The 25,019-nt window shown below is 42.6% G+C and overlaps 2 protein-coding genes across 2 annotated transcripts in view; one reads left to right on the forward strand and one right to left on the reverse strand.

The window, feature by feature from the left end:
* LOC120439390 (zinc finger protein 771-like) overlaps positions 1-25,019 on the forward strand; it is an 844,755-nt gene that overhangs the window by 284,633 nt on the left and 535,103 nt on the right. The gene's annotated exons all lie outside the window — the stretch shown is intronic.
* Positions 12,612-15,856, reverse strand: LOC120433793 (protein NLRC3-like). Its single transcript, XM_039600683.1, has 4 exons — positions 15,799-15,856; positions 15,170-15,398; positions 13,396-15,028; positions 12,612-12,621 (listed from the first exon to the last, which is right to left on the reverse strand). Exons 1-4 carry the CDS (start codon positions 15,799-15,801, stop codon positions 12,612-12,614), a joined length of 1,875 nt encoding a protein of 624 aa, XP_039456617.1. The 5' UTR covers positions 15,802-15,856.

A 25,019-nucleotide genomic window follows, 5' to 3' on the forward strand; every position in this document is an offset into this window, starting at 1 on the left:
AACACTGATGAGAGACAACAAGCTGATTTTCATTGCATGTGTGTTTGTGTGATTAGGCAGGTTTAATCAATGTCTGTGGAGCTGCATCTCCAGCAGGGCATGTTCTTAAAGCTGCCTTTCCTACACACTTCTCTCATATTATTTGATCATTTTTTAACTAATGTGCTATGAGTCCACTGGTCTTTGCATCACACGAGGTGACTTGGACAGAATGATAAACAGACTCACATGCTCAAGATGCTGCCTAATCTTCATGGGCTCTCTTGTGTTTGTGTTAGTAGGGTTAATGCTTGTTCTGCTTGTGTGTGTGATTTTGTATATGTTTCTTTTTGCACTGTTTCAGACTCTTTCACAATTTTCCACTTAAGCAGTCAGTTTTCTGTTTCCCAGGTTTGCTAACCCAAATTTTGATTTCCCACATTAACGACAGCACTCTGTGTTCTTACCTCCTCTCACTGTGTTGTCCTCTCCCACTTCAACAGTCCAACAGCCGGCAGTTCTTCTCCAGCTTTGTCCTGTGTTCCATTGTCTCTTCTTGCCATTTTACTCCGAAAGTGGCAAATGTCAAACTCCAACAGTCTCCCCAGTTCTCCTCAAACGTTCTTTTCACAAGCACAGTGAATTTGCAGCTTGTTGGAAACACAGTGCCATTCATCCAGTCAGTCAGGATGATGGGTTTGCTTTTCTTCTCCACTGCTGTTTGTCTACACTGCTGCTGCTTGCTGGGACTCTTTGCTCAGGACTTTGCTGCTGTCTCTTTATCTGCCATGTTATTGCTCTTTGGAACTGCATTCCTTGTCTTCAGGGAGGAGTGAGAGCTCGCTTGTGAGGTTGAGAGACACATGGTGCTGTAAATAAGTCAGCCAGAAACTTGGCCTGAACGTTTCCAATGATCTTAAACTATAACTTTCTTCCGACCGCTGCATGTGGAAAATTGGTCCAGGTCTGCTTTTCATCTGAAAGTGACAAACTAAGACATTTTCATTATTATCATCACTGCTTAACCAACACACAGAACTCGCCTTTCTTAAAAGCAGAAAATGAGATTGTAGTTGTTCTTGGCTGATAAACACAAAACCTTTCTCCTATGATTTTCCATCTACAATGTAGATTCTGTCTCTTTTTTACTCTTTTTTTCTTTACACTAGCTGGTGACCTGCAGAATCACCGCTTTCACAATTTGTGACAATTACGTTTACACAACGCACACACACTGCGATGTCAGGCACATTCACACTCACTTTTTTTTTCATCTGCGTAAGAAACTATATGGCTGATGATATGTGCCATGGTGATCCATAAGTATGATCACAAGTTTATATAATTATTTTCCAACCCAACAAAACAAATAAACAAAAACATGATGCTGATGCTATGAACACTCTACACACATGAGTCAAGATGCAGGAAACTGCTGCGCATCTGAAAGACGAAGCTGAACTCACGGATACGCTACATACTCGAGTTATCATAGTTCTGTTTCTCTCTCTTTGATGAGTTCTCAGCAGCTCCCGATCTGATAATGTGTAGCTTGCTCATCAGCTCAGAAGAGACAGCAACGCAACCTCACACAGTGGTTGCGCGCTTCGCCGCACACAGTGGCAAAGACTTACACTTTCATATTCAACTCAGCTTCTCCATCATGTAGTTTTCAGCTGTTTCACACAGGGTTCAGCATATTAGTTGTTTTCATAGGTGTGCTCTACATCTCAACAATGGCTCATATTAGGATGACAGTCTTTCAAACAGGTCAAGTGCCTCTATGCACTTCATTAGTTTAAATATTTGCCTATTTTACTTCATCTCATATGTCATTGTACTGAATTTGAGCAACCCTAAGCTTAATGCAGATTACTGTTAACAACTGGTTAAAATAATGGTCTGGAGCACAGGCTGTTGTTGATCAGGGCAATCTAAAGAATCATCTAAACATTTTGTGTCAGCAAGGGGTGGGGAAGCCATTCACCGGAGCATAGCTTAACTGCTGCTGATGTGGGCTGGCCTTCTCCACACGCTCTTCAAGGCTGCTGTGTTTTCTGAAAATTTCTAAGATTTGAATCTCTTCCATTTATAAGCCTGCGATTAACCGCACGGCTCAGGTCCGCGTGAAACCCACGCAGCTAAGGAGCCATCGCTCTCTTTTGTTTAAATACTTTGCGCTGCCAGCAGCGAAGTCCAGTCTGTCAAACTCTGACGCACTCGTAGTTGCTTAGGAACCCATGATAACAACAACAGTCGGCGTCACAGACCACGTGTTCTACTCCGCACTTACTCACACAAACACACTTAACACAACAACAACAACACAAAATAGGCCTATAACTTTCCCCAGCCTGCGTGAACCCACACGGCCATCGAGCTCCTGGACTCGCGTGTACCCGCACAGTCACTGAGCTTCACCTGCCTGCGTGAAACCGCACGGCATAGGCCCATGTGAAACGGCGCGGCTGTAAAATTAAGGAGCCGTCGCTCTCTTTTTTATAAGCCTGCGTGAAACCGCGCAGCTACAGCGCTCTCCTTTGTACAGTACTTAATTGGTGTCGCTTTTGCATTAATCTCGAATCCCGTCAATCATCATCCAGCGAGGAGAAAAAAACACAGCTAATCCACGGGCCCGATGACGAATTCTCACGTCTCGGGACATTACTACAGGAACTTCTATAAGTCCTGGCTGACGTCTTTCGGTGTATCTCTTTTTCCCCTCGGTGAATGTCAATTCCAGGGATCCGGCTCGAAGGACCAATTAATGTTGGGTCTGTCTAGCACAGGCCCACCGCTGGAACGAGACAATTTAACTACACCGCAAAAGCACTGAACACCAAGTAGGCAAAGTTCATACTCATGCATGAGGGAGACCGGACCGGAGCCAGATGTCGTTCCGCCCACTTGGCCACCGTCAGACTCTCAACCAGGTTCCCCATAGCACTCCTTTTATTGTGGTTACATGAATATGCATAGGTTCATTAACATATGACATCTTACATAGGTATACATGTGAACAAAGAATACCGTGGGGGGGGGGGTCAAACTGTGACCCAAGGAAGACTCCCCAGAGCCGTCCATCTAAACAAAAGGCACTTAGACTAAAACACGTATATCCTACCATAAAACAATAAGACAAGGTACGACCTCTCCCATGCTCCTGGAATGTGGGGGGTGAATACCAGAATGCTCTGGAATGCACACAAAGCCTTTTACAGCCTACTGAAGATGACACATCCTATCACTACACAATCGATTATACACCTCTATGTATATGGCATCAATATTTCTAAGCATAAATGACAATCACAATACAAAAACCTAACAGCATATCTGCCCTTTGGTTTCACCTGCACAAGTGCTGAGGTAGGTCTCCCTGCAGAATCGTTTTTCCCTTCGTCAAAGGCAGCGCTGGGCTCTTCAAATCACGGACAAACAGTATCCCACATTCTTGATTTTTAGTTCACAAACACTTCTTGTAATGGCTACTCCTGACATTTTGGAGATATACATACTATACTATACTTTATACAGTAAAGTTACAGCGGGATACAAATAACATCAAGCTGATCGTGACGATTTGTTCCCCCAGTTCAAATCACGGACAAACAGTGTCCCACAGCTGGTTATGTTTTTAAACCAATTTTGAACAGAGAGACATTTTTTGAAAAATGTATTGATCGCAATGTTGAATATTATTACACAGGAAAAAAAACAAGTACACGTAAAATAATCACATCGTGACGCCTCTGCCTTTGTAAATAGAGGGACAGTAACTGCGTGCGTCTATGTAAGCGTGTAAAACCTGCAGATAGTCAGATTAACAGTAATTTGTCTCCATCTGCCATTCTGCAATTCATCTCATGTAAACAATAACGTGGCGCACAGCATGACGTGAAAAAAGGCACATACCTTTGACGTTGCGTGACGAACTCTGTATTCCTCATTCACACATAAACGCAAAAAACGAGTTTTCAGTGATTCGAAATGCCGTTTACGTCTGAACGAAAAAGCTGCGTTTTCAAAAATACCCGTGTAGGTGCGGACGTAGCGTAACAGAGTTAGTAGTTTATTTTATTACTACCTGTAATTTATTGCAGTTTACTTGTATTTGCTTGATTGTTTACTAAATGTTTGAGGTGTGAAATAAACCGCAATGGAGCAAAATATGGGTGTGTGTGGTTGGAGGATGTGTGCGTGCGTGCGGGGGACATTTTTCTTGTACAACAAAGGCCCAGCAAAAAAAGTTTGGGAACCACTGGACTAGAAAGACAGAGCAGATTTCTCCTGTTTTGGCTTCCCTTCATTCCCTTCATACAAACCTCTTCTACTGTGACAGGTGTGAAGGAAAAGGTATCAGTAACCAGGAACTACGAGCAGAGTTGTGTGCAAGAGGTTTACCATCAGATACTGTGCTGAACAAAGAACAAGAAGCAACAAAGTGTTTATTAAAGCAACATTTCAGTTTTGTCTGACACAGGAGTGGAGTCGATATTTAAGTGAGGAGGTAGCTCTGAGGAGTCACAGCTGGCAGAGACACTTTATAGTTTGCCAAAACCTCCTACGGTCGTTTGGACCGTCAGTCGTTAAAGTAAAAAATAGTCACATTGGATCTTGATGATGGAGGCAGTAATCCGATTACACAGCTAATGAAAACGTAGCCAATCGGCATCAGAGCCAGACTTCCTGCCCAGGCCTGGTTTCTCTCATGTAGGAGATCGGCCGGTACTGAACCAAACCAGGCCTGTCCCGACCTTTCACCCTGACCTGGCAAAAAGGGGCGTGTCTGTCCACAAAGTAGACACAACTCTCCTGTAAATATTCCCAAACTGACATTGTCAGCCTGTTTAATACGACCCCAGTTAAAACTGATGCGGGGCTCGGAGCGTGAGATTTTAGTTTCTCACAGCACCAACTATGCAGTGATCACTCAGGTCGTTGGCAAAAACTACAGATGTGGAAAACTTACACAGCATATTAGTTAAAAAAGGTCAATAAGAGCAGATTTATCTGGGTGTTTAGGATCAAGGCGTGTGAGGCTTTAAATAATTTGAGTTAATTTTAAAAACAAGCAGCGTGCCTTAAAATCATCAGACAGAAGAAAGCCAGTCCCAATGAAAATCATCCATCTGAAAGACGTCATTAAAATGCAGTTCAGATAAAAGTTGAACCAGAGACGGTGATGTGCTGGGGGAAGCAGATGGAGGCTGATAGCAGCCAACAACAGTCTGATTTCCAAACAGATCAATAGTTAAGCCCAAGATTTCAAATCGCTGAGGTGCAGATCGAGAGAACAAGACTTGAGCAGCAAGACAGAGCTTCACATAAACTTCCAGACCTCCGCCTTTTCTGGGACAGTCTGAGTGCTAAATGTTAAATCCATCAGTTGCTACGTTGTAATCCAGTAAAGATTTGGAAAGTCTCAGAAACAACAATGATACCAGCACCGGTTGAACAGGCCCAGATTCCAATCATATCCATGTTAGGAAGCACACGACGTGATGCATGTGTGACCCAGACAGTTTTTAACATCTGCTGGTGTTTCACATTCAGCCAGAGGCCCAGGGTTAGGTTGGATACCAGACAATAATAAAAGCATCGTTATTAGACTCTAGAGCTCGTATTATAGCTGACACCACATGTAGAGTTTAAGTTCACACAGAGACGATGACATTTTTCTAAAACCAGCAAACAATAAACAAGAAATGTAACAAGAGTTTCAGAAGAAGCTGTTTTACAGAGAAATGATTCCCTGAAGACAAAATTATTATTATCATCCTTTATTTCTCCAGGTGAAAATTGAATTGAGATTAAAAATGTTGTTTTCAAGAGAGACCTGGCATCATGGCAGAAAGAGTCACAAATACATAATAATTCAAACAAATACAAAATAGGAAAAACATCCAACATAAACTTCATAAAGTTTCATTCACAGACTTTGAACAATGGACTTCAAACTTCCCCCCAAAACAACAGAAACACATTTGAAGATAATGAATGACATTTATCCCTCTAAAGAATGACTTAGACTACGATTTAATATGAATGAGAACATGTTCATAAATGGATGAAACCAAAGATTTCATCAATCCCTGATTTAGAGACAACAGAACCTTTGGTTTGATTTCACAAGATAAGAATGACGACTGAGTTGGAAGATTGTTTTGTTTAGTCAAATCTTTCATACATAAAGTCGGATTACAAAATCATCCCCTAAGTTTGTTGTTTTACTCAAAGAATTGAAATTATAGAGAAAATCTGTGAAATGACTTAAAGAAAACAAACCACAAAAACTCTATGATACTCTAAATCCCCTGGTTTAGGTCGGCAACCTTTCTGATGATGAGTGCATCTAAAATTTCCTCAGAAGTCAGTGTGCCATATGATTGCATTAGCAATAAATTACACACTATATAGAACCACTTTATAGAATTATATTTGTTGGCAGATGTTGGCAGCTATTAGCGAATAGTTATCAGCTATTTAGAAACAAACAAAAAAAAGACTTTTTATCCATAACAGCAAATGAACGGTACAACAGAAAATACAAATGCTATTTATTGTCTCCTCACAACAATAAGAAAAATAAACTGGGCCAATATGGCATGTTTGTTAAAACAGGGACACACATGTTAATGTGATCTCTGGTCTCCCACTCAGAGACACAGGTCTCTGAGTGTCCAGCATTCAGACCTGAGGACTCTCTTCATGTGAGAGAAAATCTGCTCACACAGATCCAAAAAGGTAAACCTGTTTCTCCATCAGCTGTTCCGCTCTGATGATTCAGTAAGGACATCTCCTGGTTTCATCGTCATGTTTCACTCTCACCACATATCCAAACCGACATCATGACCAGCAGCTTTACAGCTGTGGCTCCAGCAAACATCAGCTGATACTAGAAATTAATATTAAATAAATTCTAACAACAGCTGAGCAAGCTTAAACGTGCTGCTGTTGTTTATCCGCTGGTCTCCTCTTTTCTAGCGCAAAGTCAGCGAGAAACAAACGAGAGAGAAAAGCCGATCAGCTGATCATTGATCAGTTTCATGGTCCCTGAATGCAATTGACACCCTTTTCTCAATGAGAAGTCTGGGCTCGGGAGAGCCTGAGTGTTGAAGATATCTACCTATTTGGAACCATGACAACAGGGTTCTTGCTGATCAGAGCTGGCTTGGCCCTGACTTATCGAAGATTAAAGAAAGTGGAATCGGCTGTTCAAACCCCCACAAGGCTGCCCGCTGGGATTGAATCGATGGGACGAGTGGTGAGTTCTCAAAATGGGCTCATTGAGCGCAGCACAGATAAGATCATGGAGAAGCTCACGGCTCTCCAACGGGAGATTGAGAGACCAGTGTCGGACTGTTAGAACAGCTTTGAAATTCATATGAGTTGTTCGCACTAAAGTAAAAACCATCACTTCATGCAGATGCCACTTCGGCTCCAGCTGTGGTCTCAAGGCTGGAGCTGAACAACAACACCCTGATAACGACTGTGTTGAGTCTGTTCTTCCCATTCTATGCAAGGCCACCTGGGTTGGCTGAAAGACTGTTTACTTAGTGTCCTTCGCCCTGCCAGGCTGTCTCAGCTGAACTCTGGACACACACACTGATACACACTCATCCCCCCTCCCTTTCCAGACGCCTTCGACAGTGACGGGAATAACGGCGTTGCAAGTAACGGCGTTACTAACGGCGTTACTTTGTTCAGTAACGAGTAATCTAACTAATTACTATTCCTATCGTTACAACGCCGTTACAATTACTAACAAGGAAACTATTTTTCAACAAACAGACGGTTGAAGCTGTGTTCAGTTTACCGCATCTTATATCAGCTGCAGGAAGTAGCTGTAAGTAATCTGGACGCTACAGCTTTAAGCAGCTGCGCGCTCCCGCGGACGGTAATCACGAGCACTGTCTAGCACAACACCTGGAGCTCAGGGGGCAAAACAATCGAGTGCTGCTGTTTGACTGAGGAAGAATAAAGTAGTCGTGGTAAGTCAATCACATGACCACTTAAAGACAAAGCAACAAGGTGACATATACCAGTTTATAAACTGTGTCGATAGGCCACGTAAAACCAGAGTCGTGATAAACAAGATATAGGCGGCGTTTTTTCCTCAATAGTTTCGTCACGTTAGCGCTAGCAAGCACTCTCTGCTTATGAGCAAAAAAACCAAAACAAAACAGGGAAAGTTTTGGGGGGAGAGAGTTACTTAGTTTTGAGATGTGAGACATTTGTGACGTTTCGTTGACCTTCGATGCTTGTCCCCTCCGGGGGAAGATGGCGGTCGACTGGACCAGCGCAGACATGCTGCAGGACCGGATGCACTGTCTACACCGGCTCTCTCTCACCCTTTACCCGCCCCTGTTGCTTGTCTTGTGTTTCTATGGTGTGTTGACAGTCATGTGCTTTTTGTGCTGAGGTGTTTTTTTTCTGTTCTCCCACTAGGAGCTCAGTCTGAGTGGAGTTTTTTCTCCTCCTCTCACCTCATGTTATGTATTTTCGTTGTTTTTTCCCATCAGCCTACCTCTCTGACATGTCTTTCCAATGTGATGTTTCTGTAAGTTTGGTCAGAAGGTTCCTTTGTAAGTGCACATGCGCCATTAGCGTGCTGCCTGCTGTAACCCTGATTTCCTTTGGGATTAATAAAGTATTCTGATTCTGATGATTCTGAAGTCGCAACAGCAGAGAGCGGAGAAGGAGAGGAGAAGAGGCAGAAGACACAGAATAAATCCAGCTTTGTGTCTTTTTTCCATTCTAGCTGAAGTCCGGGACAAACTGTGTTCCCTTTCAGCTCAATGCGAAACACGTAATATTTTCTCTGAACACGAGACGATTCCGTTTTTTACAGGACGGTTGGCAACTCTACTAACTAACCTTATGAATAAAATAAAGTTCACTATCAGTAACATCATAGCACCCACCCAGCTGTATAGAAACTCCGTCATGCTAGCTAGTGCGCAGTACGAGTTATTGTAACTGACTGTAAAAAGTCAGCATAACGAAAATAAACTCCACCTAAACTTGGTTTATATCTGACCCAGATAGACTGCAGGTCATAACTTCTCACCTGAAGTTCAGTTCACCTGACACTCGGACGGCGGCCGCCTCGGTCTCTCTGCTCCTCCAGGGTTGCCGACCCCTGCTCTAAAGCATCTGATTTGGATTCCTGAGATCAAATATATTTTCCTTTGGCTTTGTTTTCTTCCCATTTGTGGCTTTAATGTAGTGTTACATCCTGTTTGTTTGCTTCCATCTGTACACATGTCCAGATTCACTGTTATGTTTCTATTCTTACATTGCTGTGTGATCACTGTTCCCTCTGCTGACTGATGTGACCTTTTGTATCTTACACTGATACTTGTCATATTTGTATCTGCGCCTAAAAGATAAAAAGTTTTCCATGCTAAAACACAGCTCCACCTCCTGCAGTTCTCCCTCTGAACCACTAGATGTCTCTGTTATCTAAATGAAGACGTGCAGCACAGCAACCACAGCAGTGCTCAGATCACACGTGTCCTGTTATTATGTATAAAAGCATGAAACAGGTGAGACAGGTGGGATCAATATTAATGTTGTGGAAATATATGAAAAAGCAACAGAAGAGTGAAAACATTTCGTGTTTCTAGAAAGATCTTTCAGCTCATAGCTGCTCACAGACTGTATTTACAAGTGACAAACTGCAACTCTACAGTACATCTACAGTGTATATCAAATATATTCTGTATTCAAATCTATTGAGTGATGTTTGAAGGTCTTTCCAGGTGAGTTTGATCCAGGAGGGTCTGAAGCCAGAGTCAGACAGAGACTGTGCAGAGACTGTAGAAGGACAGAGCAGCAGCAGAGCCGTCCAGATACACTGAGATCCTCTGTCAGATCCAGAGGGACACACAGGGATGATGCTGGACTCTACATTGTGTCTGACAGTGGAGCTGTTCTCAGAGCAGTTCACTCTGCAGCCCAGTCAGAGCGTCTCTACACACAAGCTGCTGCTGCTTCAACCTCTCTGGATCATCAGGACACAGCTCCTCCTCTCTCAGCACACACCGTCCTGTTTACCATCATCAGCTCCACCTGCAGAGAGAAGAAGGAAGAGCAGAGGAGATAAACGAGTGTTTCCAGAGACTCTTCATCAGCTGTCAGTCAGTGATGCAGCACATCCAGTATAAAGAGCAGCAGGGACTTCAGTGCTGGGACTGTACTAGGACTCATTGTTGCTTCACTTTTTCTAATCTTTGGATTTTTATTGAAGTTGATGAAAATGTTTTTCCCTCCTAGTTTGAGTTTGGACTTTCATTCATTAGAAGAACCTTGGTGTGTCCACTCTGAGCTCTGTAGGAACCCCAACAACAAGCCCAACAATCCAGATGGACGGTTCCAGCTGTTAACAGGAATTCCATCCAAACATCTGCTCTCACTAAATTCTTCCTCACCTACAGACTGTGTTCTTCACTGCTTTAAACTTGGAAATGAATGCAGTCATTGGTCTGCGTGCTGCTCTGTTCAGAGAGCTGATTGGCTGTTGACAGTGTTTGATCAGAGTGCGTTAGCCGTTACTATGGTGACCATAAAGGTCAGAAACAGGAAGTGTTTGTGTCCAATCCTGAAGCCTGTCACCATTCTCCTCTCACAGCTTCACTGAGAAGCTGCAGCTTTAAAGGAAACACTGGATCTTTGTTTCATGCTGACTGTGTTTAGTACAATACTGCTGACAGCACCACCCACTCACTCCATCACTCTACTGACCTCAGAGTCTCCAGTCTGTAGTCTGGACTCTGCTTAAGATGAGACAGCTGCTTCACTCCTGAATCCTGCAGGTTGTTCTTAGTCAAAAACCAGTAGTCATTACTCAGGTCCAGCTCTCTCAGATGGGAGGGGTTGGACTTCAGCGCTGCTGCCAGATAATCACAGCTGATCTCTGACAAACCACAGCAACTCAATCTGTATAAAGAATGAAAGATGTAAGTTTATTAGACAAAGTGTGAGCTTGAAATCATTCAGTGTTTCATCATCTGTTCAGAGCTGAAGAAGGTTCAGAATGTAGAAGTTTAGAAAATGGAAACTCCAAACAGCTGAAGCCAACAGGAAGCAGCTTCAAACAAACACAACAAGAGAAAAAACTCTGAATGTTTCACATTAAAGTCGTACATTTCTCATAAAAACAGGACAAAGACTTGAAAAAGTCGTGTTTTTCCTTCCAGGAACCACATGGCTTCACTTTTAAAGGTGAAGTGTGAAAGAAATGGACATATTTGAAGTCCAACACCTTTTTCCAGTCACATTATTAAAGCAGACAAACTACAAGCTCATCTTCATTCCAACAAGTCATCTTCTGACCTGGACTAACAACACTGGTCTCTATGTGCAGCTGGCTGTGAGACCAGTGCTCAGGAAGCGTCTACAAAGTGCAACACTGAAAGAACATCACACACTCATTCGCTTCCATCATCCAACCTGAAGAGGAAACAGAGACGCCTCCCTTCAAAGTAAAAGCTGCTCCTTTTGGACACAGTATCAAAGAAAGTCTACAGTATAACATGGAAAAGACAGACAGAAAAGTTTTGGTTGTTTTAAATTGTGCAGAAATGAAACTACACTAAGCTCAATTATGTGACAGACATTTCATCCCGTGTCAGTTTGGCCTCATCCTGGGCGGATTATCCAGCACACACTCTGACCACAGGCCCAGGGGCCACGCACAGCTGGGCTCCATCCAAGAGACAGGAAACAAACCAACACAATAATAAAAAGCACCATGTGATCTTCTTACATCTTCAAGACAAACATAGTAAAAACAGGAGCATATTTGTTTCCTGATAAAATGATGTGACAGGTAGAACAGAGTAAAGTGGTGGTGTTACAGCCTTTCTCCCCTCTGCTGCCGAGGCTGTTAGTCTCTCCCAAACTCAGCTACAGGACTTCCAAATGAATGAAAGCAGCAGAAGTGGCTTTACAAATGAAAGAGGAAGAGGAGAAGAAGAGGAGAGGGAGGCCACCCTGACCATCACTCCAGCTGAAAACATCACACTTCCATTAAAGTTGGTGAGAAAATGTTGAGCAGGATGAGCTGCTGGCTAATCTGGAGGCTGTAGCAGCAGCTCACAGTCACCGTGGATTTCCACTCATGAAAAAGCTCTGGCTGCTTCATTTCTCAGCTCATATCAGAGACTTTAGTGAAGCTGTACTGTGATGCTTCCATATTCCAGTGAGGCCTCCAGAATGACTTCAGCTGTTCTGTACACACACTGTGTGCCCTGTATGGCTCAAAGTCTCTGCAGCCTGTTTTTATCTGCTATCATCAGATCTTCATCATCCTCATTCACATCCCTCACACACTCTACAGCCTCATCAGCACTGACTTCATCTTCACTGACTGATGGAGCACAACATGAACCTGTGGAGGCTGAAACACTGTCCTGTCAAACATCTCCCCGTCACCACTCCACTTCTGTCAGCCTTTAAATGAACCCTGCTCAAGTCTGTCACTTCTGTTTGGAGCCAAAAGAGGTCAAAGGTGATGCCACTACATTCTTGTCTAGAAGATATTAAAGTGTATTTGGTGACACACAAAAAGGGTCAAGTTTAAGTACAGTTTGGGTCCACACATGTCCAAACCCTGGTGTGTGGGCCTACTTAGTACTGAGAAAAGCCCACTAAAAGAACGCCCACCAGACCAAAGCAATGGTTTTGACTTGATCAGCATTAACCCCGCCCCTGACTTTGATGGGTGAAGTTGACAAATAAAATGTATTTATGAACAGCGATGCAGGGCCAGGAGTAGCAACGTGAATGAAATAAATACATCATTAAATAATTCATTATCAATATTTTTAATTAATTATGTACATTTTAATTAATTACTGAAATAAATAATTCATTAGTGATGTATTTATTTAATACAACCATAAAATTATTGCTGTTTACTCAAAATAAATTGAAGACATCAATAATAAAGGTTAAATTATGATAATGAATACATGCAACTATAACTGATGACATAAGAATTTGGATTTTTAAGCTAAAGCGAAGGTGCTGACTCACTTGGCATGTTTCTCTCAAATCCTCCCTAATAACAATAACATAATTACACTTTAGCCACAAGAGGGCAGCAGCATTAATACAAGTCCCGTGTATATAAAGGTACAGTGATTATATTACAGGGATTTTGACAAAAACAAAACAGAAGTTGATGGCAGTGTGTTTTTCCATAACATACCAACCAAAATAAATAATAAAAACTTTATAACTTACAGAGCTTTTTTACAAACTTTGACCACTGGCAGCAGCCTCAGAAGAGCCTCCTCTGAAGCAGAGTATTTCTTCAGGTCAAACTCATCCAGATCTTTTTCTGATGACAGTAAGATGAAGACCAGAGCTGACCACTGAGCAGGAGACAGTTTATCTGTGGAGAGACGTCCTGATCTCAGGGACTGTTGGATCTCCTCCAGTAGAGAACGATCATTCAGTTCATTCAGACAGTGGAACAGATTGATGCTTTTCTCTGCAGACAGATTCTCACTGAGCTTCTTCTTGATGTACTTGACTGCTTCTTGATTGGTCCGTGCGCTACTTCCTGTCTGTGTCATCAGGCCTTGCAAACGACTTTGATTAGTCTTCAGACCCAAGAGAAAACGAAGGAACAAGTCCAGGTGTCCATTGGGGCTCTGTAAGGCCTTGTCCACAGCACACTGGTGGAGAGATTGGAGTTTTGGTTTATCAAATAATTTAGGCCACATGGACGTTGTTTGTTGTTCTTCCAGCAGATTGAGTCCAGAGTTGATGAAGGTCAGGTGGACATGAAGAGCAGCCAGAAACTCCTGAACACTGAGATGAACAAAGCAGAACACCTTGTTCTGGTACAGTTGTTTCTCCTCTTTAAAGATCTGTGTGAACACTCCTGAGTACACTGAGGCTGCTCTGATATCGATGCCACACTCTGTCAGGTCTGGTTCATAGAAGATCAGGTTTCCTTTCTGCAGCTGATCAAAAGCCAGTTTTCCCAGTGACTCAATCATCTTCCTGCTCTCTGGACTCCAGTGTGGATCTGTCTCAGCTCCTCCATCATATTTGATCCTCTTGACTTTGGCCTGAACCACCAGGAAGTGGATGTACATCTCAGTCAGGGTCTTGGGCAGCTGTCCTCCCTCTCTGGTTTCCAGCACATCCTCCAGAACTGTAGCAGTGATCCAGCAGAAGACTGGGATGTGGCACATGATGTGGAGACTTCGAGCTTTCTTGATGTGGGAGATGATCCTGCTGGCCTGCTCCTCATCTCTGAATCTCTTCCTGAAGTACTCCTCCTTCTGTGGGTCAGTGAACCCTCTGACCTCTGTCACCATGTCGACACACTGAGGAGGGATCTGATTGGCTGCTGCAGGTCGTGTTGTTATCCAAAGGCGAGCAGAAGGGAGCAGGTTCCCTCTGATGAGGTTTGTCAGCAGCTCATCCAATGAGGTGGACTTTCTTGTTTCAGTCAGGATTTTAGTTTTGTTGAAGTCCAAATTAAGTCGACACTCATCCAGACCATCAAGTATGAACACAACCTGGAAGTCTTCAAGCCTGCAGATTCCTGATTGGTTAGTTTGATTAAAGAAGTGATGAACAAGTTCCACCAAGCTGAACTTTTCCTCTTTCAGCACATTCAGCTCTCTGAAAGTGAATGGAAATATGAACTGGATGTCCTGGTTGGCTTTGTCTTCAGCCCAGTCCAGGCTGTATTTCTGTGTTAAGACTGTTTTCCCAATGCCAGCCACTCCCTTTGTCAGCACTGTTCTGATTGGTTCGTCTCTTCCAGGTGAGACTTTAAAGATGTCTTCTTGTCTGATGGTTGTTTCTGCTCTGTCTGGTTTCCTGGATGCTGTTTCAATCTGTCTGACCTCATGTTCATCATTGACCTCTGCAGTCCCTCCCTCTGTGATGTGGAGCTCTGTGTAGATCTGATTCAGGAGGGTTGGGCTTCCTGCTTTAGCGATGCCCTCAAACACACACTGGAACTTCTTCTTCAGTTGGGCTTTAAGTTCACGTTTACAGAGTGGAGGAAATATTTCTGAAGGTAAGAAATTCAGAAACAAATATTACACAATAAATATCACAGCCTTTCAGTACCCTGAAAGGATGAATGTCTATTGGTCCATTTCTTGAGCTATTAGGAAAGATCAATATTCAGTCTTTAGAGAAATTTTCTTACTGCTCTGCAGATGGTCAGCCATCTCATGCTGCTTAAGTCTCCTCAAGAAGTGGAGTGTGATCTTCAGAAATGCTTCTCTGCAGCTCTTTCTTTCATCTTCATCCTCACCTCCAAACATCTCCTCATCCTCCATCTGGCTCTTTAAAGTTTCTGGGTGATCTGGACTCAGAAGCTTCTGGATCTTCTTCAGCTCGTTCTTCACAAACATGGTGATGTTGTCCTCCAGCCGCTGGAAAAGAAGACTATATGAATTACCCAGTGGTAAATGGACTGGTTCTTATATAGCTCTCTGTGATACTCTGTGCACACAAAGCATTTTATACAACATGCCTCATTCAACCAAGCACATTGTTCTGTGCTTAAATACTTTCTTTCACACTCTGATGGATGCATCAGAGGGCAGCTTGGGTTTAGTACGTTACCCAGTACATTTGCCAGCCAGGGTTTGATTCACAAAGCTTCTGACTAGTAGCTGACCTGCTCACCTCCTGAGCTACAGTCACCCCAATCTGACTGAAATCATGGAGCCCAAACTCTGATTTATGTTGGACACACTGACAATCCTCTGGTCCACAAAGTGCAGCACAGAGGTGACTGAAAAGAACAAATGTAAACGTAGTACTACAAACCATAACCACAGAGTCCAGGTGTGTTTGATGTTGCTGTGCAGACTGACCAGTGGAAACCTCTGCTTCTCCTGCTCCACTCTGTGGAGGAGTAATCAATAATTAGCTCATGTTATGTCTGTCCACACACAGACACAAGCTAAAGGTCCATGAAGTGATGTTTGGATGGGTTCAGTCAATCAGATGACTGTCATGGTGAAGCTTTGCTAGTCCTGGTGATCCCACTGAGAATTAACAACTCAGTTTCCAGATGTCTGTAGTTTTCTGCTCAGTTTCTTTAGTCCCAACAGCTCTTACCATCTCCTGCATAAAGCTTTCCTCCATGCTCAGATGCCCTGGAACAAGGTGCTCTCTTTATATCAGTGACTGGTTTAAAGGGACAACTTGCAGTGCTCGCCAAACTTTGTGTCAGCAAAAGTAGTTCTAATGTTTATTACACTTTTTACATTTTTACACACACAAATCAATGAACATAAAAACATAAACTTTTCACATATTTTGTTTCACAATGTTACAAAACTCAGTTCACAACTACACAGTCTGATTTACAAAATATTTATGACCACAGTTTGAGCGATGTATGTCCCGAGTCTGTGGACTCAGTGGTTTTGTTTTGATTGTTATTGTCTTTTGTTACAATTTCATCCTGATTAAGATTTTCTAGTTCTGAGGTTTTGGTTTCTGTGTTCCCTCTGTACTGTGTTAGTATTGTGTCTCTGTGTTCACTTCCTGTTTTATTTTGACAGAGCCATGTCCTACGTTAGTGTGTCTACTTTTGCTTCCCCTTGTCTGGTTGTGTCCAATTAATCCTGCTGTGTCTCCCTCCCTTTTCTCATTCCCTGATTGTTTTTTTGTGTATATGAGCCCTTTGTTTTCTCCTGCTTGTTGCCGGGTCGTCTGTGTTATCTCCCCGTGTCTCCGTTTAAGGTTTCAGGTAAGTTTTTTAGTTTTTTCAGTAGAGGTTATCTTAGCTTCTGCACAGGCCATCTCCGCTGCACTTCACCGTTTCAATAAAGCTCACTCACTTCACAGCAGTGTCGGCATCTTGGGTCCTTTATTAAATTCAACATGGCTCGCCCCGCTAGCCGTGACATAAGACGTGAAAACAATATCCAAAAAACATGAGGGACAAACAGGGAATAGTTTTAAGGTGCAGGGCCAACAAACTGAGTCTAGCCATAAACTCAGAGTTGATTGAATAAGCATTTTGAATTGGCTGATCTGAGTTACTTCAATCAAGTCTATGTTCACTTTGAGTTAAGATTATACATGATTAATGTAAAGAAAAAGCCATCATCAGCAACTGATTCTGATTCAGCAGGTTTTCAAATCTAAACGGTACCCATCCCTAGCTGGCTGTAGTTAAACCTTTACTTAAAAAGCATCCCTAGACCAGCTGTCTTAGCTAATTATAGGCCAATCTCCAACCTGACAATCCTTGGAAGAGTAGTTGGGGGAGACAATCAGAGGGGCAGTGTGATGATCTTAGGTTACAAACTACCGCAGTCAAGTCCAGAGGTGGGTAGTAACGAGTTACATTTACTCCGTTACGTTTACTTGAGTAAGTTTTTGAAAAAAAGTACTTTTATAGTACCTTTTGGTGCTTTAATGGCTAACATTAACCTGGCTGGCACACATGTTAATGTTAGCCACTTAAATATTAGCAGTTAGCTGAGGCCACAAGAAGAAGAGGCCCTAGAAGAACGATGGATGATAAGATTAGATTTTCAAGACTAGGCAGAGACGCGTTTTCCTTTACTGTCTCTTACAGAGGAGGGAGCAGATACCAGACGAGGTCACGGAGGTGCGGGAGGATTCGCAGCAGACAGCAAGACTGCCACGTCCATGCGAGAGAGCGATGGCTACAATAAGCTCTGTTTTTGTCTCCCTATATAATGGTGTACAGCCCATTTGAGGGTTATCCTCTCTGTGAAGCAGATGCTTGATTTCACACAGAGGTCCACCAACTGAATTTGATCAGTTATGGAACGATTTACCTCGACAGGCTCCTTCACTCGCTGCTTTAAACCTGCCTTAAAACACACTTTTACTCCCTGACCTTTGACCTAGTGTGACATGTTGACTCACTACCTCAGACAGCTTAAAAATAGTCTTTTTGTTTTTTGGTGCTGCCTAAAAGAACCGTAAAATATCTGTCCTATATACAGTTATGTTCATATATTTTTGTACTACATCAGGAAACTCAAAAATATAGTTTGTAATATTTTAATCCTTATTTTTAAAACTGTTTTTGTCATTTTTCTTCTCCCATTGCATCAAAAATCATTATTTACACTGAATAAATGAGTCAGCAGCTCTCTTACATTGTTGCTGCAGGTTCATTACTGAAGTTTAGAGGTTTTCCTTTGGACTGGTCACTCCTCACAGACACACAGCTGGATGCTGCAGATCGTGCTCCATCCTCTTCCTCCATCTTCTTGATGTCAGGGTGGAGTTAGTCTGAGAGGTAAACACACACACTCAGAGGTGCTGTTGTACTGGAAGCATCACACTGACGGGTTTCTAAAGTTCTCATTGATCATTTCATGGAGTTTCTGTGGTAAACACTGTCCTGTGACGTATGTGTTATGGTGAGGGTCATGAGGGCTAACCAGCCCCACTCCTTACTCCTCATATTTCAGCCTGAAGCACAAGAACAGCCTAAACCTAACCAGCAGGCTGTAACCTCAAAGGGACTTCATGGTTAGAAATAAAGGTTCAATGAAATGAAGCAGATCATAAAAACACGAGTTCCAACTTTAAAAGAAGCATCCACACGATGACGGCACAGCAGAGGAGCACTTTCTCTAACACACTGATTCAGTTCCACTGACACAAGGACACACACAGGAAGGCACACACACACACACACACACACAAGCCTTTATAAGAAACAACACAATCATCTGCGCTTGTCAATCCAAGTCCTTAGCCCATGAGCCCGCGGTATCAGACCACAGATATTCCCTTACTTTGAAAAAATAAAGACAGTTTTCAGAACAGACCTGATAGTTCTGCTACAGCCTGTTTACCAATATAATCAATATCAGATATCAGAGCAACAGAAACCTCGGTGATCAGGACGCTGGGACTGAGAACAGGAAGTGGCTCAAACGTCACAGTTTCATGACGTCAGCCTGAACTCCACTCACGGAGTTTCTGTCGCCATTGTAGTTTTTAAAGTCCCGTGATAAAGGCGGGTCTTTCTGTGAGTCCGCACGCTCATTGGCTAATAGCACGAGATTGACACATCGTTATCCAATGAGCGTGCGGGAACTTCCGACATAAAGTTGTTTCCTTTGAAAAACCAAAGTCTGATGATTTTTGCCTCCACTGACGGAGCCTGTTGTTCCCGCCACAGAGACACAGTAATGTCAGAGCGGTGTTAACACTCACCCTGCCTCAGCACAGCTCTCACTCTCCTCCTGCTCTCTCACACTAAACGGAGGCTCAGCTAAACTCACTTCCTCTCTACTTACAGGAAACCAGCGCTCAGAGGAGCCGACCGGCCTAGTGATGGTAAATTTGATTCTTTTTACTGAATCGAGTTTTAATGAGTCACTCACCAAAGTGAATCGGGTTTTTTGAGTCATTTGATTCACTGAGTCAGTTGACCAGAGAGTGCAAAAAATGTACATTTTCACTCAAACTTAATTTCTTTTCTCTTTTCATTTATATCCTACTGCTAAGATGAGTGATTCTAAAAGAAAACTATTTTATAGAGCAAAAAAGAGCAAAAAAATTTCTAAAGGGAACATTTATTTTGTTTATTTTTATTTTATTAGTATTTTCCTTAAATGTGTCAAATATATATTTTCTCATCTAAATGTCCACTGAGCTGTGAGCCAGGGGCGGTAATCTTTATAACATTGGTTGCCAACCAAGAAGAAGAAGAAGCTGTGAGCCAGGAGGGAGGGGTGAGTGAGTGAGTGAGTGATTCGTTCGCTCTATGATTCAGCACAGGAGGGAGGGGTTAGTGAGTCCTGAGTGATTCGCTGGCTCTATGATTCAGCACAGGAGGGAGGGGTTAGTGAGTCAGTGAGTGATTCGTTCACTCTACGATTCAGCACAAGAGGGAGGGGTTAGTGAGTCCTGAGTGATTCGCTGGCTCTATGATTCAGCACAGGAGGGAGGGGTGAGCGAGTCCTGAGTGATTTGCTTACCCTACGATTCAGCACAGGAAAGGAGGGGTGAGTAGCTCAAATGTGCTGTTAGCATGTTAGCAGAGCGATGCTACTGTGAACCGAGGAGCTATTGTCTTGATGTGAGCTTCTACTCAGGGTTTTTCTTCCAGTTCAGAGCAGAAATGTTTTTGTTAAGATACTGGATGTTGTGTTTTCTCCACAATTTTAATTATAAGCTAGATATGTTGCTGCTAACAGCAACAGGGATGAGTCAGTGAGTCAGTTGGGCTTGTGAATCATGATTCATGAGTCAGTAAAGTGATTCTCGAGTATTGAACGATTCGTTCATGATTCGCGCATCACTAGACCGGCCTCACATTTCACCAACAGACACGAACAGCGTGGAATTATTTTATGTCATAAGAAGAAACATATTCATGTTAACACTCACCTGCCTCAGCTCCACCTTCCTCCTCCTGCTTTCACTTTCACTACTGCTCCTTAAACACAGAGGATGCTGGGACTTGTTGTTTTTTCCTTCCGTCTTCCTCTTTGTTTGTGTTCAAGTTATTTCGATCATGTAAACATCAACAGAACACGTGAAGCCACACAGAGTTTGTATGTCGAGGTAGGTAGGAGGTGTGTTGTCTTCGTAGCGCTTGTTAAAAATAACACAGCATCCACTTATGCTTTGCAAGCTACTGCTCCAAACATTTTATTGACACCATTCATTCCCTGACACCACAGACCAGTCTTCTTTATGTGTGCTCCCCGAGGCATTCATGAGCTTTCTTAAATACAGCGCCCTTGCTGGTAAACCTTATCATTACACGAACACCTACATATCAACACATCCCCTTTCCTCTGAATTATATACAACATAGGTCTTATAAACTAACATATACACATAATTGTTTTACATTAATATTTTTCAATTGTTTTTTTTTTTCACCACCATCAGAATATAAGATAAAAACAAATCCAGTTTCAGCTTTACAGATTAAGCCTAACTGGTCTTTTGGCCTTCACGCTCTGACCTCCTCAATACAGGTCCTGAAACCACTTCACTTCTCTCCACATACTCATGTCCATCCAGTGGTTTCAAATCAGACACTGTCTCTCTGCATGTGACACATCAACATTTTCATCTTCCTCACCACATTGTTCCTCCTGAAATGTCTCTTTAGTCTTCAGCAAGTTGCGACGGTTCCTTCTGAACACATGACCTTCTTCAGTTCTTCGTCATATGATCTCGGACCTGCTTCCTGAAGAACAATGGCTTTCCTGCTCCATGCATTCTGATCTTGGATTCTCACTACATCATCCTTTGCAAGCAATCCAAGTGCTCTTGTTCCCTTGTCGTACCGCCGTTTTTGTTTCCATTTCAGATGCTCTTGCTTTGTTATAATTTCTTCACTCTGCTTGCTTTCTGCATAGCAGGGCAAAGTGGTGTGTAGCTTACGATTCATCAGCAATTCTGCAGGGGATAAACCACAGTCAAGAGGAGCAGTCCTGTAGCTCAGCAGAGCTAAATAAGGATCTGATTGACTGTCTGTAGCCTTCTTCAGAAGCTGCTTGATGATATGCACTCCTTTTTCAGCCTTGCCATTTGCCTGTGGATGTTGAGGACTTATGTGACATGTTTAAAGCCATATTCTCTTGCAAAATTCTGCCAATCTTTGCAATTATAGCAAGGACCATTGTCACTAATGACAGTTTCTGGTATTCCATGCCTGGAAAAGATAGACTTCACATGTGTGACCACATTATTAGCAGTTGTACTTGTAAGCAGAGCAATCTCAGGAAAGTTGGAGTAATAATCTATCACCAACAGATAGTCTTTCCCATTAAAATGAAATAAATCTGTTCCTACTTTCCTCCAAGGCTCTGTAGGAAGTTCAGGAATCATCATGGGTTCTCTTGCCTGTCTGCTCTGAAACTTGTTGTATGTTTCACACTTTCCGATCATGGTCTCAATGTCTTTATTAATACCAGGCCAGTACACAGTGTCTCTAGCCCTCCTTTTACACTTTTCTATTCCCAGGTGTCCCTCATGTATTCGTTGAAGTATCAGCTGTCTCAGACTATGTGGTATCACAATCCTATTGCCTCTCAACAGCAGTCCATTTACCACATTGAGCTCTGATCTAACATGATAATACTTTGAACAAGACCCTCTGGGCCAGTCTCCTTGGATATTTTCCATCACCGTTTGCAGCTCCCTGTCTGCAGCTGTCTCCTCACATACTTGTTTTATCTTTGCGTCAGACACTGGCAGAGACTCCACTATCATATTAACATGATCGTCTACTTCTGTCTCAGTGGAGCTCGCGTGACACACCTGTGATGCTCGCGACAGTGCATCTGCTAAAGCTAAATGCTTGCCTGGTGTGTATATCAAGTCAAAGCTGTACCTCTGCAGTTTCATCATGAGACGTTGAATCCTCGGCGACATCTCATTCAGACTTTTCTTAATGATTGACACAAGAGGACGATGATCTGTCTCAACTGTAAAGGTAGGAAGACCACAAACATAACAGTGAAAAATATCAAGTCCATATGCCAGCCCAAGACATTCTTTCTCAATCTGAGCATATCTGGTTTCAGACTCAGTCATGGATCTAGAAGCATAAGCAACTGGTTTCCAGCTCCCCTCTTCAGCTTGAAGTAAAACAGCTCCAAGCCCATCCTTTGAGGCATCTGTTGAGATTTTCAAACTCTTAGTTGGATCATAATATGCAAGCACTGGGCGCGTTGTCAGTGTGGTTTTTAAATCATTCCATTCCTTTTCATGCCTCACTGTCCATTTAAATTCTATGGAATCACGAAGTAACTCCCTTAGAGCTGATGTTCTCACTGACAAGTTAGGTATGAATTTTCCAACAAAGTTTATCATTCCCATCACTCTGAGCACACCTCTCTTATCTGTCGGGCGTGGCATTGTTGCGATGGCTTTTATTTTTCTTTCATCTGGCTCAATACCTCCAGCAGAGAATTTGTCTCCCAAAAATGTTATTTCCTTTACACCAACATGACACTTCTCATGATTTAACTTTAATCCATCCTCCCTCACCCGTTGCAGCACCTTCACCAGTCTTTCATTATGTTCTTGTAGGGTGGAGCCCCAAATAAACATCATCAACATAACAGCGAACACCTTGTAATCCCTCTAACATGTTGTCCATGGCACGTTGAAAAATCTCAGATGCTGAGATTATGCCAAATGGCATTCTGAGGAATCTGTACCTGCCAAAAGGTGTATTGAAAGTACAGTATTTTGAACTTTTCTCATCTAGCTTTATTTGCCAAAACCCCTGTGCTGCATCTAGCTTTGAGAAGTATTTGGCACCTGCCATTTCACTTGCAATCTCTTCACGCTTTGGTATCTGGTAGTGCTCACGCTTTACGGCTTGATTTAAATCGCCAGGGTCCATGCATATTCTCAAATCATTGTTTTTATTCCTTTTATCCACACACACCATTGAGTTTACCCACTCAGTTGGTTCTTCCACTTTTGTAATGACCTGCAACTGTGACATCCTGTCCAGTTCTTTCTTTAAACGGCCCTTCAGTGGAGCTGGGACTCTACGTGGTGAATGGATCACTGGCTCTGCATCCTCTTTCAGCTGGATACTGTAAGTGCATGGTAGACATCCCAAACCTTTGAAGACATCCTCATAATGCTGTACAATGGAGTCAACTGCGCCTCGCTGTCCACTTGCTGCTTCTGCACAGCTGATGTGATACACTCTTTCTACTAGGTTTAATCTTTTGGATGTCATGCCACCCAGCAGTGATTCACAACCTTCTGGAACAACATTAAACAATACATCATAATCTTTATGTTTTATTGTCACTTTAAGTCTGCATTGACCACTACTTTCAGTATTCTTTGCATTGTAGTCTTTTAGAGGCACTCCTTTCGTTATTATTTTGGGCTTTGGTTTCATAGCATTGATCTCTGTCATGCTGATTAGGTTTGCCTGTGCACCTGTATCAATCCTTAGTGCCACCAAAGTTCCTTGTATTGGGAGTGAAACAATCCACGTGTCTTCATAATCTGAGCGTCGCTCACTGTCTTCTGCTACGTTATGCTCACTTTTTACATCCTCAAGTGACACTATGCCCACAAAGAAAGTCTCGCTTAAATCAGTCTCTTCAACTACATGTACCGATTTGGGTTTGGCTTTCGACAGACATTGTTTGGCAAAATGATTTTTTTCCATCGCATTTCAAACATCTTTTGCCATAAGCTTGACACTGTCTCGGTTCATGTCTGCCACCACATCGCTTACAGGAGTACACTGTATCCTCTTTGCTGGACTTCTGCGACATATTCTTCCTCATTTTCTTTTTAACCACAGCTATTTTTGCACTATTCAATTCAATTCAATTTTATTTATATAGCGCCAAATCACAACAAAAGTCGCCTCAAGGCGCTTTATATTGTACAGTAGATCGTACAATAATAAATACAGAGAAAAACCCAACAATCATATGACCCCCTATGAGCAAGCACTTTGGCAACAGTGGGAAGGAAAAACTCCCTTTTAACAGGAAGAAACCTCCAGCAGAACCAGGCTCAGGGAGGGGCGGGGCCATCTGCTGCGACCGGTTGGGGTGAGAGAAGGAAAACAGGATAAAGACATGCTGTGGAAGAGAGACAGAGATTAATAACAGATATGATTCAATGCCGAGAGATCTATTAACACATAGTGAGTGAGAAAGGTGACTGGAAAGGAAAAACTCAATGCATCATGGGACTAATAAAGAATTACAGTAGTCCAGCCTGGAAGTAATAAATGCATGAACTAGTTTTTCAGCGTCACTCTGAGACAGGATATTTCTAATTTTAGAGATGTTGCGCAAATGGAAGAAAGCAGTCTTACATATTTGTTTAATATGTGCATTGAAGGACATGTCCTGGTCAAAAATGACTCCAAGGTTCCTCACAGCATTACTGGAGGCCAAGGTAATGCCATCCAGAGTAAGAATCTGGTTAGATACCATATTTCTAAGATTTTCAGGGCCGAGTACAATAACCTCAGTTTGATCTGAATTAAGAAGCAGAAAGTTAGCGGCCATCCAGGTCTTTATGTC

The sequence above is a fragment of the Oreochromis aureus genome, linkage group 3 (assembly GCF_013358895.1).
Source record: "Oreochromis aureus strain Israel breed Guangdong linkage group 3, ZZ_aureus, whole genome shotgun sequence".
Taxonomy (NCBI): Eukaryota; Metazoa; Chordata; class Actinopteri; order Cichliformes; family Cichlidae; genus Oreochromis; species Oreochromis aureus.

Excerpts from the sequence above, each read along its gene's own strand:
- LOC120433793 (XM_039600683.1), bottom strand. Across the intron at positions 15,029-15,169 it reads GGCTGACCATCTGCAGAGCA|AAATATTTCCTCCACTCTGT; the intron begins GTAAGAAAATTT and ends TCTTACCTTCAG.